General features: G+C 58.6%; 1 protein-coding gene across 1 annotated transcript in view; it reads left to right on the top strand.

The window, feature by feature from the left end:
* RBPMS (RNA binding protein, mRNA processing factor) overlaps nt 1–4,993 on the top strand; it is a gene marked incomplete at both ends in the record, with an annotated part of 10,667 nt that extends 5,674 nt beyond the window's left edge. Inside the window, 6 exons of the mRNA XM_081999448.1 lie at nt 870–947; nt 1,255–1,293; nt 1,434–1,496; nt 2,256–2,406; nt 3,256–3,386; nt 4,931–4,993. Coding sequence (XP_081855574.1) covers nt 870–947; nt 1,255–1,293; nt 1,434–1,496; nt 2,256–2,406; nt 3,256–3,386; nt 4,931–4,993 — 525 coding nt within the window. The remainder of the gene's footprint in view (nt 1–869; nt 948–1,254; nt 1,294–1,433; nt 1,497–2,255; nt 2,407–3,255; nt 3,387–4,930) is intronic.
* Nucleotides 4,994–16,474: the final 11,481 nt, after the last annotated feature.

Below are 16,474 nucleotides of genomic sequence, written 5' to 3'. Positions count from 1 at the left end.
CTGAGCCTAAATGCAGCCCCGGGGCCACGGGCAGGCTGCGTGGGTGTGGGGGTCCAGGTGGGGCCGGTTGGGGCCGTCACCACCCCCTGGCTCCCACGGGCCGTGGGTCACCAAAGCGTCTGGATGAGGTTTTGGGGGTGAGGCACGAGGGCCCGCCCGCAGGTCCGGCTGTCGGGCTCCTGCCCCACACCGCTCCCCCAGCTACGAGCTGGTTGTAAAGCAAAAACCATCCCGGCAAGGGTCTTGCCCGGGTGGGCTCTGCCCGTCCCCGAGGAGCCCCGTATCCCCCCTGGGGGCCGGTGGAAGCAGGGTTTCCGCCAGCCGCCCCGGCTTTCGGGGATGCCGCCTCGCGGCCAACGTTGGATCCACCCAAAACCAGTTAAACCTTTAAAAAGTGATTTTTCTAAATCGGGGACAGGCTGCTTAAAACCAGCCCCCCTCCAAAACAAGGCCGTTCCTCCGGGAGGAAGAGTTGGGGTTTGCTTCTCCTGGTCCTTAACGAGCTGCCGCAATTAAACGCAGACAATAGGCATTGTCCGCAGAGTGAGGACTCCGGCCGGGATGAGATCCCGGGATGCCGGGAGAGATCCCGCCGGGGGTAGGAAAAGGCGCTGGGACACGGGCAGCGTTTTTGACCCGGGGGGGTCTCGGTTACCTCCCTTCGCGGCTTGCTGCGCCGTCACCCGAAGGATGGGGACGCCCCTCCCAAAAATGCCGCATCCCCCGAGAGCGGCTTCAGGTTTTTGGCTGCCCACCGGCTTCCCCTGGGGCTGGCATCGTCCCTCCGGCACACCGCCGCCTAAGGCGTGGGGTAGCCCCAAGTTGGGGGTGAGGGAGGGTCCCCAGGAACCTCCTTTCTCCTTTTCCAGGTGAGGACGCTCTTCGTCAGCGGGCTGCCCCTGGACATCAAGCCCCGGGAACTTTACCTGCTCTTCAGGCCCTTTAAGGTACCAGATTGGGGAGGGGAGAAGGGGGCTGCAAGCGTGGGGCTGGTCACCTGCCCCATCCCCATCATGGCCCCACCGATCTTGGTGGGACCTGGCAGCCCGCTGGTTCCCCCCAAAAACTGATTTATTCAGAGAAACGTGTTTCTGTGCCTTTTTCCCCCCGAATACACCGTAGGAAAGTGGCATCGGGCGTGCCCCGCCCCATGCCCCCCGGCTGTCGGGCTGCCGGGTGATGGGTGCGGGAGGTTTCCCCCTCCAAGGGTGCGGAGATCTCCACCGAACACCCTTTTTTATTCTTTTCTTGCAGGGGTACGAAGGCTCTCTCATCAAACTCACCTCCAAGCAGGTAGGAGCCGCTGAAAACAGGGCGAGCATCCCGCGCCACGCTCCCACCCTGCCCTGGCGCCGCTGGTCCCCGGGGCGGGGGTGTCCCCCCTCTGCTCCCCCCCAGCCCGATTGACGGTGCCTCCTCTCCCCCTTCCGCAGCCCGTGGGCTTCGTCAGCTTCGACAGCCGCTCCGAGGCGGAGGCGGCGAAGAACGCGCTGAACGTGAGTGCGCCCGGCCGCTCCGTCGTTTTCGGGATATTCCCCCCACTCCCCCTCGTTTCCCCAGTCCCCGGATGCTCCCCGAATTCCTCCGTCCCGGGGACGTGCGTCTCCCGCACCGGCTGGCCCCACCGCGTCCCCATCGTCCCTCCGGCCGCTCCCCGTCGGCTGCGTCTCATCCGCATCCTCCCTCCCCGGGGGGCTGCATCCCCCTCGCCTTTCCCGGGGCCGTCCGGGAGGGCTGGGACCCGAGGGATTAGAGCCTTCGATACGAGTCGGCCAGAGACGCCTTTCCCAGCCTCTCCTATTTCTTCAGCGGGAAAAGTCCCAGCTAAAGCTGCCAAAGAAAAAGCAAATTTCACTTTCCTTTATCAGCTCTGCGGAGTTAACCTCCTGAAAACAGTCACGGGGAGAACCGCGTGGAGCCGGTTCCTCCTCGGGATTTGGTTTGTTTTGCGGGTTGTTTTATTTTTTTTTCTCCCCTCGTCTTCATTTTCAATGTAAAACTCTTTTTTTTTTTTTTTTTTTTTTTTTGGCTCCGCTAATCCTTCCGGATGAGAGCCGGGCCGCACGGGATGCCGACGGCCAAATACGGTGCCGATGCTAAAGATGCCGGAGGAACGCGAGCCGCCTCGGGGCCCGGCAAATTAGCTCATTTCAAGGCTGGTAGTTGGGGGGGTGGGGGAAAAAAAAGAAAAAAAAGAATAATTGGGAGTTATTTTTGCCACGGGCCCACCCGCCGCGCCTCCTTCCCTCCCGCAGGGCATCCGCTTCGACCCCGAGATCCCCCAGACGCTGCGGCTGGAGTTCGCCAAGGCCAACACCAAGATGGCCAAGAGCAAGCTGGTGGGGACCCCCAACCCCAGCGCGCCTCTCCCCACCGCCGTACCTCAGTTCATCGCCCGGGAGCCCTGTAAGTACCGGCCCTGGCTCTCCCGCGGCAGCCCCCGCGCCGTCCCCCCGGCAGCGCCGGCAGGATTTGGGGTGGCGGGCACCGGGGGCTGCCCCCAACCCCATTTCCCTGGGGAAAACACCGAAAACGTCGAGTCGGGCGATTCGGCGTGGCGCGGAGATCACGGGTGGGTGGAGTGATGCCAGGCCCCCGGCGCGGGGTGCTGGAGGGAGCAGGGAGGGCGCAGGGGGGAGGTGACGGGGTCCCATCGGAAGCGGCAGCGCCCGCTCGCCGCAAGCGCGGTGGCACGTGCCGGCCGGCGGTCCCCGAAGGCGGCCGCCGGCGCCGGAGAGGACCCAGGGGTGGGCGACAGCCGGCTCGGCACGGCGCACGGGACCCTCGCCGCGCCCAAGGGAGTTTCCGAGTCGCGGCCGGGGGCCTCGGCGCAGACCTCGGCGACGCCGCGCCGTGAGCACGCCGCACCCGTTTCCGCTACGGGAGGAGCCTTTCTCACGCAGGCGCCGGTTCCTTGCCTCGCCGGCACGAGCCGCACGCCCTCCTTCGCGCCCGCCGACGCCAGATCCCCGGGGCCCTTAAACCTCTCGGAGACGATGAGCCCAGCCCGGCCCCGCCAGCGCCGCGCCCGGCCCCGCGGCCGCCGCCCGCGCCTTGCGCTTTCCCAGCGGGCGAATTCGGCGTCGGCTTGGCGGGTCGGCTCGCGCCGGCGGCACCGGCGTGCCGCGCTTCTCCGGGGGAAGCTCCGGCTCCCGCTTCGGGGCGGGGGGAGAAGGAAGGGCCGGCGGCGCTGCCGACCGGCGCGCGGCGCGGTGCCGTCGGTCGCCGTTAACTCTCCTTCTTCTTTTCTTGCAGACGAGCTCACGGTGCCTGCACTTTACCCCGGCAGCCCTGAAGTGTGGGGGCCGTACCCTCTGTACCCGGCGGAGTTAGCGCCTGCCCTACCTCCTCCTGCTTTCACCTACCCCGCTTCGCTGCACGCCCAGGTAATCCCGCCGCCGCCATCGCTGCGCTCACCCTCCCAGCCGCCCCGGACCCCCTGCCTCTCCCCCAACGCCTGCCTCTGCCTTGCCGCCTTCGCTCTCCCCGCCGCGGCTGCGCCGACCCCATCGCTGCCGGCGCAAAGACGGGGGGGGGGGGGGGTGTGTGTCCCCGGCCGCCCCTGGGGCGTCGCTGGGACGCGGCTCGCCGGGCACGGGGCGCGAAGCGCAGCGACTCGTGACGGGGAGGAGGGGGCGAGCGCAGCGCCAACGGAAGGACCCATCTTTGACCGCGCTCGCCACAAGCGCTTTTCTGCCGGACGCCAGCGCCGGCGGCCCCCGGCCGTTAAAAATTAACCCCCCGCCCCGGGAGAGGAGCGGGGAGAAGGGGAGAAGCAGCGGAAACGGAGGCGGCGGAGGATTTCTTCGCGGTGCCAGCCCTCGGGACGTTTCCCGGAGCCCCGCCGCGGGGCCGGGAACGGGCAGCTGCCTCCCCGGCGGCCGTGCCGGACGTCATCCCGGCTTTTGCTCTCGCTGCCGGCTCGGCTCGGCGGTCAGCAGGAGGAAACGAGCACTCGGAAACAGATTTGCCGGAGAAGCTGCATCCGAAAGGCTTTTGGCCCCGGCCCGCTGGGACCGAGCCGCCTTATCCGGAGCTGCCGTCGCCGGGAGCCGGAGGCCGCCGGGTGCCGGTTTGAGCGGGAGGGCGAGGAAAAGCGCTGGGCGTAAGATCCAGCCGCAGCCTTTGGATGGAATTCCGGCTTTTCAGGCCCCGCTGTTTATAAGGAAGGTCGGCGGTAAATATTATTGTAGCCACGTACTTGCCTTGTCAAATAACCGCTAACAGGCAGCACCTGCGCGGCCCGGCGGGCCGGCGAAGCGGCCGGCGAAGGAAACGGAGGCATAAAAGAGGCTCCGAGGGCCCCCCCGGAAAAGCCGAGCCGAGAGCCGGCGTTAGACGCTGCTAGAAGAAAGACCACCCGCCATGGCTGTGGAGCCCGTGTGTGGCGGCGAGGATGGGGGTGGTGGCACCTCCTCGTCCCCCGGCGCGGCCGGTTTGGTGGGGGGGTTTTGGAGAGGGGTGCCAGCACCCGAACCGGAGCCGCTGGCTGCAGGGTGGCCTCCCCGGCTGCCTCCTGCCGAAAGCGGCGGGACGGGGCACCTCGGGGTGCCGGGGCCGGTGCGGTGTTTGCCGGCAGAGCAGCGGGCGCCCACGGACGGGCGGTGGGAGCCGCTGGGTTTTGGCGTCGGACGTTTCCCGCCCCCCGCCGCCATCTCATGGGGGCTTTGCCGTGTTAAGAGGGGATGAGCCCCCGCTCCTGCCCGGTGAGGCGGCCGTGCTGCCGCCCCGGCTCGGTCCTGCCGCAAGCAGCGATGCTGGGGGTCGCGCTCGGCCCCGGCCCCCGAACCGGAGCGGGGATGGCCGCGTTTCGACCTCCCACGGCCCGGTGCCGGGGGAAGGCCGGGAAAGGGTAGCCCAGCGGCAGCCGGCTCTTGCCCGGCTGGGTGGCCACCAGCCCTCTGAGCCCGTGCCCCTCTTGTCTTTGCAGATGCGCTGGCTCCCTCCCTCCGAGGCTGGTTCTCAGGGCTGGAAGTCCCGTCAGTTCTGCTGAATGCCGGGTGAGTGCCGCCTCCCCGCTCCCGTCCTCCCGCGCCGGCGCGGTGGGCTGGCGGCCGCCTCCGCCCTCGGGCTCTCCGGCAGCTCAGGGCGGGCGGCCAGAGCCTACGGCCGCGCTGGTGAGGCCACGTTCCGGCAGGCACCACGGGGCCGGGCGCCATCCTCGCCCCCAGGAAGGGGACGTCTCTGCCACCGTCCACCCCGAGGCTTTCGCCAGGACCCCGGGGCAGGATGGAGAGGCAGGTGCGCGGCTGGCCGGCCCGCGGAGGCCACGTGCCCGGGGCGTGTGGCGATGGCACAGTCCTGCAAACGACTGCAAAATGGTTGCCCGGCCAGAGGCAACCTCTGCCTCCCAGCACCAGGCAAACAGCTCCTTAAACTTTAGTGAAAACTCTCCCGGCAGCCCGGAGTGGCGGGGCTGCCAAAACGAGAAGCGCGGCATCACCAAGTGCCCGGCCGGAGGGAGGGGGCTGGTTTGATTACACCTGGGACCTCTTTGGATGGCAAAAGCCTTGCAAGCCATGCTCTGCCAATAACTCGGCCTTTCGTGGATAAACAAACAACGGGGATTCAAAGGGAAGAGGGGAAAGAAGCTCAGAGGATGCTGAGCATTGCTCGCCCCGTGATCCCAGCCTGCCATCCCCATTCCCACTGCTGATGCCCGCCGGGAAGCCTCTGGCGCCACGTTCGCGCCCACCTGCGGAGAAACCCCCGTGGATGAGGCGGCGAGGCTCCGGCGTCGGCTGCCGGCGCTCCCGTGGCACCGCTCCGCCCATCCGCCCGGCGCCCCGCAGCCGAAGGCTCAGGCACCTGCGGAGGGCAGGAGGACGGGCCGTGGCTGCGGCCGACCCGAGACTTGGATCGGCAAAGCGTTTACTGGCTATTTTAGGCCCGGCCGATAAAAATAGGGAGCGGCGAGGCTTTGGGAACTAGTGGTTCTTCCAAAATATGGAACGTGCCAATGTTTCCAGCTAAAATGTAAGCAGAACCGTATTTGGGAAGGGGAGATGAGTGAATCCCCTGGAACAGATCCACCTGCCTGCAGCAGCCCTGGTAGCCGCAATGAGTGCGGAGGACGGGCGGTCGAGGAGCTCCCCGCTCCCCGCCAGGCTCCTCCAGCTGGGAAGGGCTACGGCACAGCCCAGGGAAGCGTTCTGCTGCCGTCGTCCCGGCTCTCCCGCCTGGATCCTCCCCATATTTGCTGCCCGCAGTCCAGCGGGGCTGGGTTAAGCTGCGAACTGCCCTCATACGAAGCGCCGGCCACCTCAAAATAAGGCCCTCCCGCAGCACACCGACCTCGGCCCCCGGCTGCCCCTGCCAGCGTCCCTAATGCTCCGCTGTGTCCTCTCGCAGGTCTCAGGTGTGTGATGGTGGCCTACAGTCAGTCTTGTGGGTATTAACGGAGTCTTCCAAGGCGGCTACTGGGTTGGTGTGCGCTCCGCGAAACCACAGTGTGCTGGTAAGGGTGCAGCACGGTGGACGGCTGTGCCCCCGGGGACACGGCCCCTCGGGCTTTGCTGCTTTGGGGAGGGGGGTAAAGGGGTGATGAAGGCAAGGCGATATCTCCGAGGAAAGGGGAAGCGAGGCGGGCGCATCCCTGGGATTGATCCCTGCAGGGCGGCATCACTGCTCCCGCTACGGCACGGTGCCGCCAGCACCGCACCGTGGCTCTGCCATTCCCCTCTTCGTCGTTATCTGGGGCGAGAGTTTCGACAGCCGAGGAATGCCTCTCGGCTTTGAATTACCCCCGGTAATCTCATCTCGCTGCCGTCCTCGCTTCCTGCCTTAGATCAACAGAGACTGAATTCCTCTTAAGTGCAAAATTCAACCCCGGCTTAACTCTCAGCTTCCCAGCTGGTGCCTCCTCAATTAAAACCCCAGGGGCTACAGCTGGCGGGCAGAGCAAACTGGAACCAGTGGGGTCCTTCCCCTGCGCCTGCCTGACCGAGAGCGGGTGCCGACAGCCCCGGCTCTCCCCACAGGCGTTTCCCACCTTGTCCTTTCCTGGTTAAACAGCCATCCTGGGAGCGCGGTCCCGGCCCCGGCTGCCCTCCCCTCCTCGCCCTGTTTCCAAAACAAGCCTCCCTCTCTCCCAGGCTGCGGCACAGGAGCTCCCCCACCAAGGAAAAGATATTAACCACAGCCCTTTTTCCGCTTTGCCTCAGCCCAAAATGGTGGCTGCTTTTTTTTTTTCTTTTAACACCTCTCTCTATTGTTATAGGCTTGAAAAAAAGAAACCTCACAGAAGTTTGGATTCCTCCAAGACTTTCCCACAGCCTCTATCACACATCTGCTCTCCTAGAAGAAAAAACAAAAAGTATACCTAGTAATAATATTTTCCTCTTTTACACTGTATATTTGTAAGAAAGAGTGTGTTACTTCTGAAAGCATGGTTTGACAGGCATCGCTGTAGCGTTTGAAAAGACTTTTCAAACAGAACCATAGGAAAGCAGACGACAAAAAAAGCAAAACGAGACCAAGTATTTTTGTACCAAACCTCGTCAACAGGACAACCTTACACTGGGTCAGACCACAGGCTTTGTGCCTGACTTGCGAACGCGTGTAATGAAGAATCTCTATCCCCGCCCCGGCCTCGTCAGCTGCACGGCGAAGGCATGACGTTCACGTGCGTGCAGATGTCGAAACGCACGGTTCGGGATGGTAGGAATTGTGCTCCGGCTGCATCGGCAAGATGTCTGTGGACACTTACAGTATTACTGTTTTCTTCCCTGTTGTACCAAATGACAAGCAGGCAGGACAATCAGAAACTTTCTTATGGCGATTTTTTTTTTTTTTTTTTTTTTTTTTACCTTAGGGCTATGTTAATAGCTTGCTGTGCAAAGCTTCGGCACGGTACAATGGCTCGGATCAGGGACGGGCAGAGAGAGCCCGCACATGTAGCAAGGTGACAATATGCCTCCTCCTCCTACCATGACTGCTTGAAGTTGTTACGGGCAACGTAAACTGCTGTATGAGGGGGAAAAAAAAAAAACCAAACCCAAACCCAACAAACCCGGGGCTTGGCAGCTTACGCGAGGTTGGGCGCGAGTCCCGAGCGAGCCAAGGGGCTTAGACACGTGCCTACCGTTAGGCCAAAGCGCTGGGCTGAGCTGGGGTTTTAGCATCGAGGTTATGCCGGTCCTGCGGCGGCTCGCTGTGTAGCATTTCCATGTTTCCATGTGCAAAGACAATGAGGGAGGCTGCTAACACCCTTGGGGCATATCTGTAACCTTTACGGAGATAGTGTACCAGCAAAGAGACCGCTTGACATCCTAGTCTCTCCTTCTCCTTGGCCCAGGAGGAATGTGGAAAAAGAAAAAGCAAAGCAAACCAAAACAAAACCTCAAAGAGATTTCAGTTTCTTGCAAAAGGAGGTGCAAAACTTCTCCTGTCACTGCCTTCCCCCCCGCCCCAACCCCATCCCTGCTGCAGGGCACACCGAGCTCAGCCGCTGCCCGGGCTTCCCTGTAGCCAGTTTCCCAGCTGCACTGAAGACGGGGTGCCCATGGCCTTGTTAAACATGGTAACCTTTTTCTTCCTCCTTCCTTTTATTCTGTGGGTGGGCCAACAAAAGATGGCTGAAATTTCGGCTGCCGGAGCGAGGGCAGGGCCGAGGGTGAGATGGTGCGACGGGAAACTGTCCCGTTGGGGTCTTCTGTAAAAAGCAGGACCGATAAAGGCGACGTGAGAAGAAGTCAATCCCAAGACAAACATCTGAGCAGCTCTAAAAGAAACGATACCAGCGTTTCCAAGCGACGGACTATTTCCTGTACTTTGTTTTGTGGAGAGGAGAGAAGCTTCCACGTTGTCTACTCCGCTTTTGGAAATATGTTTAAAGGTACTTTTCTATTGTAATTTTTTAAAAATAAAAACCAGTGATTATTCTAAGTTACGCGCAGAGCGGCGTCGTGCGCTGTGTATCTGGTTAGGAACAGGGAGAGGGATCCCAACGCACACCCTTCGGGGCCTCGGGGAGCAGTCTCCTTCCTCCTGCGGGGTTTTTGAAGGCAAAGCTGCTGAGAGAGGAGGCAATTTTTCAGAGCAGATACCGTCATCCTGCTCGGATCTCTAGGAAAGCTCCAAAATCCAGGCTGGAAGGATCAGCAGGCTTTACAGAAATGACTCCAAGTTTACAAAGATGTTATCGGTTAGTTTTTAAACCTACTAATCTTGGCACTGAGCACAGGAGCTAAGCTGCGATTTTCCATGAGCTCAGCCACAGCAGAGGCAAACGTAACCTAGAGACGAAGGGCCAGATTATTATTATTTTCTTTTAACACGCTGAGAACTTTGAAAAACTCCGTTCAAAAGCCCAACCTAGAAATTCCTCCTCCTTCCTCGGCTCCGCCCCGATAAATGTGACCAGCGTCCCCAGGAGCCTCAGCCGACAGGCGAAACTCCGAAAACAAAGCACCAGGAGCAAGCCCCAGCTTAGCAAACGCGGCCCGGAGAACGGTGTGGAAAGGACGTTATTAAAGCAGGCTACAAACCGTCGAGGGCGGAAGGAAAAGGCACGGTGGTGTTAGGTGAAACCCTCAGCTGGCTAGGTGAAACCCTCAGCTGGCAGGGATGAGCCGGGGAGTTAAGCCCTTAACGTTGGATGCTAATCCTCCGGCGGCCACCGCAAGTCACAGCTTTCTTTCCGAGCTGCATTCAGGGGAGAGGTTTTTGGCAGGCCTAGGGTGGGAAGGGAAGAGAGCGACAAGCTTGCGAGCGCAACGCGAACGTCGTGCGCAGCCCAAGTGCTATTCAGAGCAGTGGTAACTGGCCGACACCGCTGTCCCAGGCACTGCTTTCACGAGACAGGCAGATGCTCCTGGGAGCGGATTCAACAGCAAACGTCCTCCAGCTAAGGAAGCGATGAAACACGCACCCATCCTCCTGGACCCTGCCTGGGCACAGCATCTGCCCCGTGAACAGGAGCGGGGCATTGCCGAAAATATTTAACCTCCTGAACCTTTTTTTTTTTTTTTCTTTTTTTTAAATTTGCCCTGTCAGCCAAAACGTTTTCGGCTCCGCGCTGATCGGCGTTGCCCTCATCGGCGAGGGGTGGGAGCGGCAAGCCGCCCGCCCGGCCCCCGCGTCCCCTTTGCCCATGGTGACCTTTCCCCATGCGGCCGGGGGAACATTCCTTCCCCGTGACCATCAGGGTGCTTACAGGAAGGCCCGAGCTGCTGGCTGACAGCGGGAGATTGCAAAACGGGACCAGGGACTCCCAAGCCAGTGCTGGCATCCGATACCAGGGATAAGTCCCAGGGGGTACAAACAGGCAGAGCTGGAAAAAACGAAATGAGAAAATTTCGCACTCTCATTGTTTCCACTTTCCCAAGTCTTTCTCTCCCCATCCCCCTAATGCCCAGGCTAAGCTCGGGGAGGAGGGGATGCGAGCAGCTCCTTCCTCCGCATCCCTGCGCAGAGGTTTGCTGCCCCGAGGCAGCAGCCTGGAAGCGACGGCAAAGCCAAGGAACAAGCCGACATCGGATGGACGCAACTGAGCGGCGGGGGAACGGGAACACGACAGGAGGAGGAGAGCTGTACCTCCCGGAGGACTGGATGGGGCGGGGGACGGACGGACGCGGGGGGCAGGCAGCCTGCACAGGCAGCTGGGCAGCAGGGGCAGGGACTAGGGGATCGTGCCGCAGGAATGGAGTTGGGCCAGCTGGGGCAGGGAGAGCAAAGGGCAGACAGAGCCGGTGCCGAAGCCGGCCGGCAGCGCCCGCAGCCCGGACAGGGCAGGGAGGAGGAGGAGGGAGCCCAGCACCCGCTCCTGCGGGCCTCCTCGGGAGAGGATGGGAAGAAATAACAAGGCCGGGAGAGGAAAGATGAGATTGCACCGGGGTTTGGCCAGGCAGCCTTAGAGGCCGCGACACAGGCTGGGAGAAAAGCTGGCGGCTAAGGGCAGAGAGGTGGCTTTGTGAGGACAGCTGGGGCCAGGGCGAGGGCACAGCGCCCACCGTGGATTTGCTCCTTGATTCTTGAGGCTTGGGGAAAACGAGAGGCATCAGCCAGCAAGGGTCACTGCGCTGCCCGAACGCTGCCAGGCAAGGCTGCTCCGTGCTCCCTGCTGGCACGAAAAGGCTCCACGCGCCCGGGAAAGCAGGCAGCTAGAGCGTCGGCCATCCCACCGCGCCCCGGAAGGGCAGGGATAACTGCGCCCAGGGGATTGCACAGAACACCTCAAAGCCTGAAGTTCGCCCTGGGGCCGTGCCTGCAGCCCAGAGCCAGGGCAGCCATCCCCAGGCCAGGCAGTGCCTGCAGCGGGGGGACATTTCAACCCCGGGGCATGAGCAGGGTGCTGCAGATGTGTGCCCTGCATCTCCAGGCTGCCCGGAGAGCCGGGCTTCAGCCAGCATTTAAACACCGTTACCGGCCTGGCTGCCACACTCGGGCGAGAAACCAAGATGATGGCGGAGCTTAAAAAGCGAAGCTAGAGAAATACCATTAGCAGATCCCTGAAATGCTGCTTCTAAAACACGGGGAAGTCAACCATTAGCAGAGTCTGGACTTCATCTCTGCAGTCTCCATAATTAATAACTAGCTCATGAGGGAATAGAGAATACAGCGCAACTGATGGAGGCAGGAGGAAATCGTACAAGTACTTCGGGCTTTGGATGTAAGCCCAGAAGTGCAGGTATAGTCAAAAAATTAACTTAATGGAAGGGCAATGTCCTGCCTTAACCATCCTTTTCCCCCTGCTGTGATTGCACTCTGCTCAACGTCCAACCCATAAGGCTGGTGGAGTCCAACACGCCGGTCCCAACCGCAGAAGCACTGACGGGTTTTCGGAGTCACGGCTGTTTTTTTTCTGGGCTGCTGGGTAACACCGGGGCTGCTGCACACACGGGCAAAGCAAAGCAGCAGAAAGCGAGCCATCGAGAAAGAACTGCTCTTACAGCAAGCCGGCTGGCACTCAAGGAACCGGGGCTTTGACCCACAAGAGCACGTGGGTGAAAGGGGCCTCAGGAGGTCTTCGATCCCACTTTCCTCTTACAACAGGACTGTTGCTACCAAGGGATCAGGGCAGCCTGGTCTTGTCTGGGCGATGCTTGAAACCTCCACGGATGGAGACACTTCCCCACCAGCTTTTTTTTTTTTTCCCTAATATTCAAGCCAAATTTCCTGCATTCCCCTATTATGTCATCTGCCACGGCTGCCAAAAAGAGTCTGACGGCATCATCTTCCTAACTGCCCTTCACATCGCCGTACCTGTGATCAGACATGGCCCCATCCGCCTCTTCACCACGCCGTGCCGTTCCAGCTCCCCACTCTCCTCCCAGACCCTCCGCCCCCAGTCCTGACCAGCCCGGAAGACCCAGCCAGACCTTCCCCAGCATCACTGCACCTCTCTTGGAGGGGCGGGGAGAGACCCAAACCAGACAGAGTTTCCAGCTGTGACCTCCCCAGCGCTGAGCAGAGCGCCAAAAGCTTCCCTCCCTCCGCCAGCCCTTGCCGGAGTGGCGCAGGCTGCCTTCGCCTCATTTGGGAAGAAAGCAGCAACAAGCTATGCAATACCCAGCACAACGGAGAAGCTGCCTCCCTGCCGAGAGCCCTTCCGTGTCCAGACAATCCCTCTCTCCTGGGGAACTGCCATTCCTCCTTATCTGCCTTATGGGGATGGGCCCAGAGAGCCTACGCAGGGCTGACCACGACACGGTTAGGAACGCGCTTACAGAGCCGGAACAACAGATCGGAGCAGCAGTGCAGAACCAGACCCTCTCTCCCCTGGGAAGAGACCGAGCCCCAAACCCCCTGGTCTTCTGCATTACAACAAAACACCGGCCCAGGGCTCCCGGCTAGCACCGCGCTGCCTTTTGCGAGCAACCCTAGAGCCAGGCTGGGCAGTGCTGTAGCAATGCCAACCACTTGGGGCGGCCAGGAATTGTTGTCTTCAGGCTCATCCCTCTCTTGGTGACAACTCAGCGCTGGGCCTTGATGATCCAGCCATATCCCTGACTTTGGCAGCAGTTGAAAACCCGTACCAGCAGATTGGGGTCCCAGCTCTCCCCTCCCTGACGGCTGTTAGCCGTGAGCCTTGCCGGTCTTAGCCAGCCAACACGAAGCACTCAACCCTACCGGACGTCCTCCCCCAGATGCAGCAGCTGCCAGCAGCGCCTGAGGCAGTAACACACAAAGGAATTTGGGCCTGCTACATTAGCAGCGACCGGAAAACAAGCAACAAAGCTGGAAATAATGAGATGTCAGTGCCATAGTTGCTTCTAGTCATCTGCAAATGCAGCCCCTCCTCATCAGCAGGTATGAGGAGCCTAGCTCTCCCCGGTGGCCCTGCACCGGCTGCCCATGCTCATGTGAAGTGACAGCCCTCGCTGGCTCCATCCACGTGCGGGGTCTTTATACTGTTTGTCAGGGCTCCCTTGCCTCTCTCTCCCCTGCTCTCTAAAAGCCTTGAATGATCATGATGAATTATAGATTAGCTCTGGTACACGCTACCTTATGTCAGTTTTCTCGTTCAACCATACAAAATCCTGCTGTTTTCCATCCGCTTCCAGAACGATCATCATAACGGAGGAGGAAGAGGTAGAATAACTCTTCACTTAGAGCAACTTTTAGGAAGGAAGCCAGTAGAGCTCCATCTTTAGAGGTGTGACACCCCTGAGCTATTCAACTTGTACCTTAAAAAAAACAGTGCTTTTATTTTGGGGGTGAGGAGGAGCAGATGAAGTAAGAGGTGTGGTTCACATATATAGACATAAAGAAGTCCTAACGAGCTCCTCCTGAAGGGCCAGGGCAGCCCCTGATCCCCACAGGCAGGTATGCCGACATTGCCAACGGATGCTCTGCGAGGATACCTCTTCAGAAGCAAATCCTAGACCGGCAACGCCTGGCTAGAGAGGAAAAGCTATCAGTGATGCGACCCGGCTTACCCCACTGGCGCCCTCCTCCCCCACCGGCTCCCTCCTCCCCCAGTTTCATCAAGATGAACTAGTGTAGTATCGAGGGGGAAACAGAGGGCTTGGCTGCTTGCAGACCTCAGAAGAGCTGCATTCCCTTGGGAACAGCGCCAGCGACTGCTGCAGATGCTGTCCTCGCAGCCGCAGGCTCACAATGCAGTTGTGCAAGTGAAAGGACTATGTTGACAGCCAAGATGTATCTCAGAGAGCTCCCACCATTGAGAAAGAGCGTCCTCCTTTTCCCCAGCGCCCTGTCCGTGTGTCCATCAGCATCACAGGAAGTGGGAGCTGAATGCCTCTCTGCTCCCGGCTGATCGGGCAGGGGAAGAAGAGAAGGATGCTGCCAGCAGAAGGACCGCTCATCAGTGCCTGCGTTCCTCCCTTACCCCAGAGGGTTAGAAAGGCTCACACAGCAGCCCCGCCAGGATCGCCACACCGAGTCCTGGAGCCGAGGGAACAACGTCCTTGCTGGATAAGACATGCATCACCTGAGGAGTCTCAGGAGAGTGGAAGAGGCAAGTCCTCACCTGGCAACGACAGGCAAAGAGCTGGGTTTGCCAAAGAACCCTCCTGAAACTCATGAGACGAAGGCGCCTGCCATGGACTAGAAGATTCTTATAAGTCCCTTCCAAGTGAAACATTCTATGTTCTATCTCTGTCAAGGGCAGCCCGAGTCCCCTTGTCTTCCTGGTTAGCAGAAGACACTTCCAGGGAAATCAGAGAAAAAACGACTAATAGACCCATGGCCCCCAGGAGAGCACAGTGCTTCTCAGCAGCCCTTCTTACGGCCAGACCAAGGGAACAAGAATTTTGCCAAAGAAACCGAGTTGAGGGCATGATGGTTTTGACCACTGGGAGAACCATCTTGCCAGACACAGAATGCATGAGAACACTCCGGAGGAAGATGAAGTAGGTTTAAGTTTTTAAACAGCTGTGAACTCTTATGCCAAACTTCAGCAAAAAGCCTGATTTGGACATTATGCTGTGAAGCGACTGAAGTAGATTTGGAGTGGTACTAAAATGCTTTCAGCAAACAGGCTCCCGTTGATATAGTCTGAGATGTTTTCAAGCTGCACCATTCAATTTTTAAGAGGCCTTGGAAAAAAACCGTAAGGACCACTGGGAGCATCTTTGACAGAGAAACAAAACCCAGCTCCTGAAACCCACACGAAATAGAGGAGCTCACGCTTATTTTCTGAACTTGTTTTCTTCACGATGGCTTGTCTATATGCCACGCCACCTCTAACGGGCCAATCCGAGCTTCCCTTCACCTATTTTTGAGAATGTACCCTAATAACTTGCAAAACTTATTATGCCCTCTCTGCAAGTACAGCAGAGACGACTTCCTCCGGTGAGACAAAACATCTAATCCAGTCTTTCCAACTGGACCATTCTGTTCCTCAAACAGTGGAGCCTGACAAGGCCAGCACAGCACACACAGCTGGTAGTCAATCTTCCTTTCCCGCTCTCCTATTTTTTGACCTAACATATTTTTAATACGTCAAAGCAGCCGGAGGCATTTTCGTTAGACTCCCCCATTATCTTAATCACTTGAGCAGAGAAATAGATCATGTAGCCTACCTTCCAGTCTGCTTTGCAAGCTTTGGTTGACAGAGAACGGGTAATGCTATGTAAGATGACTGGAAAGTTACCCCATAAAAACCCCCAAAACTATGAAAGGCAACTCAGAGCTCACTAAGGGCTCTGCTTTTGTCCGAGCACCACCACCAAAGAAATCACTGCTCAAAAATACAGCAGATGGAAGAGAACCTTTTTTTTTTTTCCTTTTTAGTGAAGATGAGAGGTAAACAGTTTTGCAAGTGTGCCGCGGGTGCTCTAAAGCAGAGCTGTAACAGAAAACTAAAAAGCTCCAAGAGGAATTGCTTGTGCTGACCTGGAAGACACAGGAAAGAAAAACAACTTCAAAACCAGCTGAAGCAGCATGCTTCTTTAAAAAAAAAAACAAACATATATTTAATGCTTTTTAAATATAGATATTCTTTTATATATATATATATATATATATATATATATATAAAAATAAGAGAATAAACCTCCTACCAGCATTTAGCAACTCTTTAAACAACACTGCCATGCAATGCTGGAAGTATTGTCTGTTTCTCAAAAGAGCGGTTTTCAAAATCAGGAGGATAAATGCTACACTTACAGAACTATGTTTCTCCTCCTGCGCTTCCCCAAGCAGACCTAACTTGTTCAGTGCGACAGCAAGAAAGCCTTATTCTTCATCTCTTCACGTGTCCGGATCCGACGGCCTCTGCTTCAACTCCCGATACATCAAGCAAGACAATAGCTCACGTGTGCTCAGCAGCAATCTACTGTCGGTGGGACACCGTAGTCACCTATTCTATCTTTGATCCTAACCCTAAAAGAGCAGCGAAACAGCTCCTCTCCCACAGCGTCATGAAAACAATATCAGCATTGATTGACTCTGGCTCAGTACATAAAAAAAGTTATCAAGAGGACATAATTTGGCCACATTCCACGTTAGTTTGTACTGCACAGAACATGAGGCATCTACAGGGAGCTTTCACTTAAGGTGGTTCCTT

Source organism: Phaethon aethereus (assembly GCF_964289735.1).
Source record: "Phaethon aethereus genome assembly, chromosome: 4".
Taxonomy (NCBI): Eukaryota; Metazoa; Chordata; class Aves; order Phaethontiformes; family Phaethontidae; genus Phaethon; species Phaethon aethereus.
This window is presented reverse-complemented; position numbering and strand designations above follow the sequence as displayed.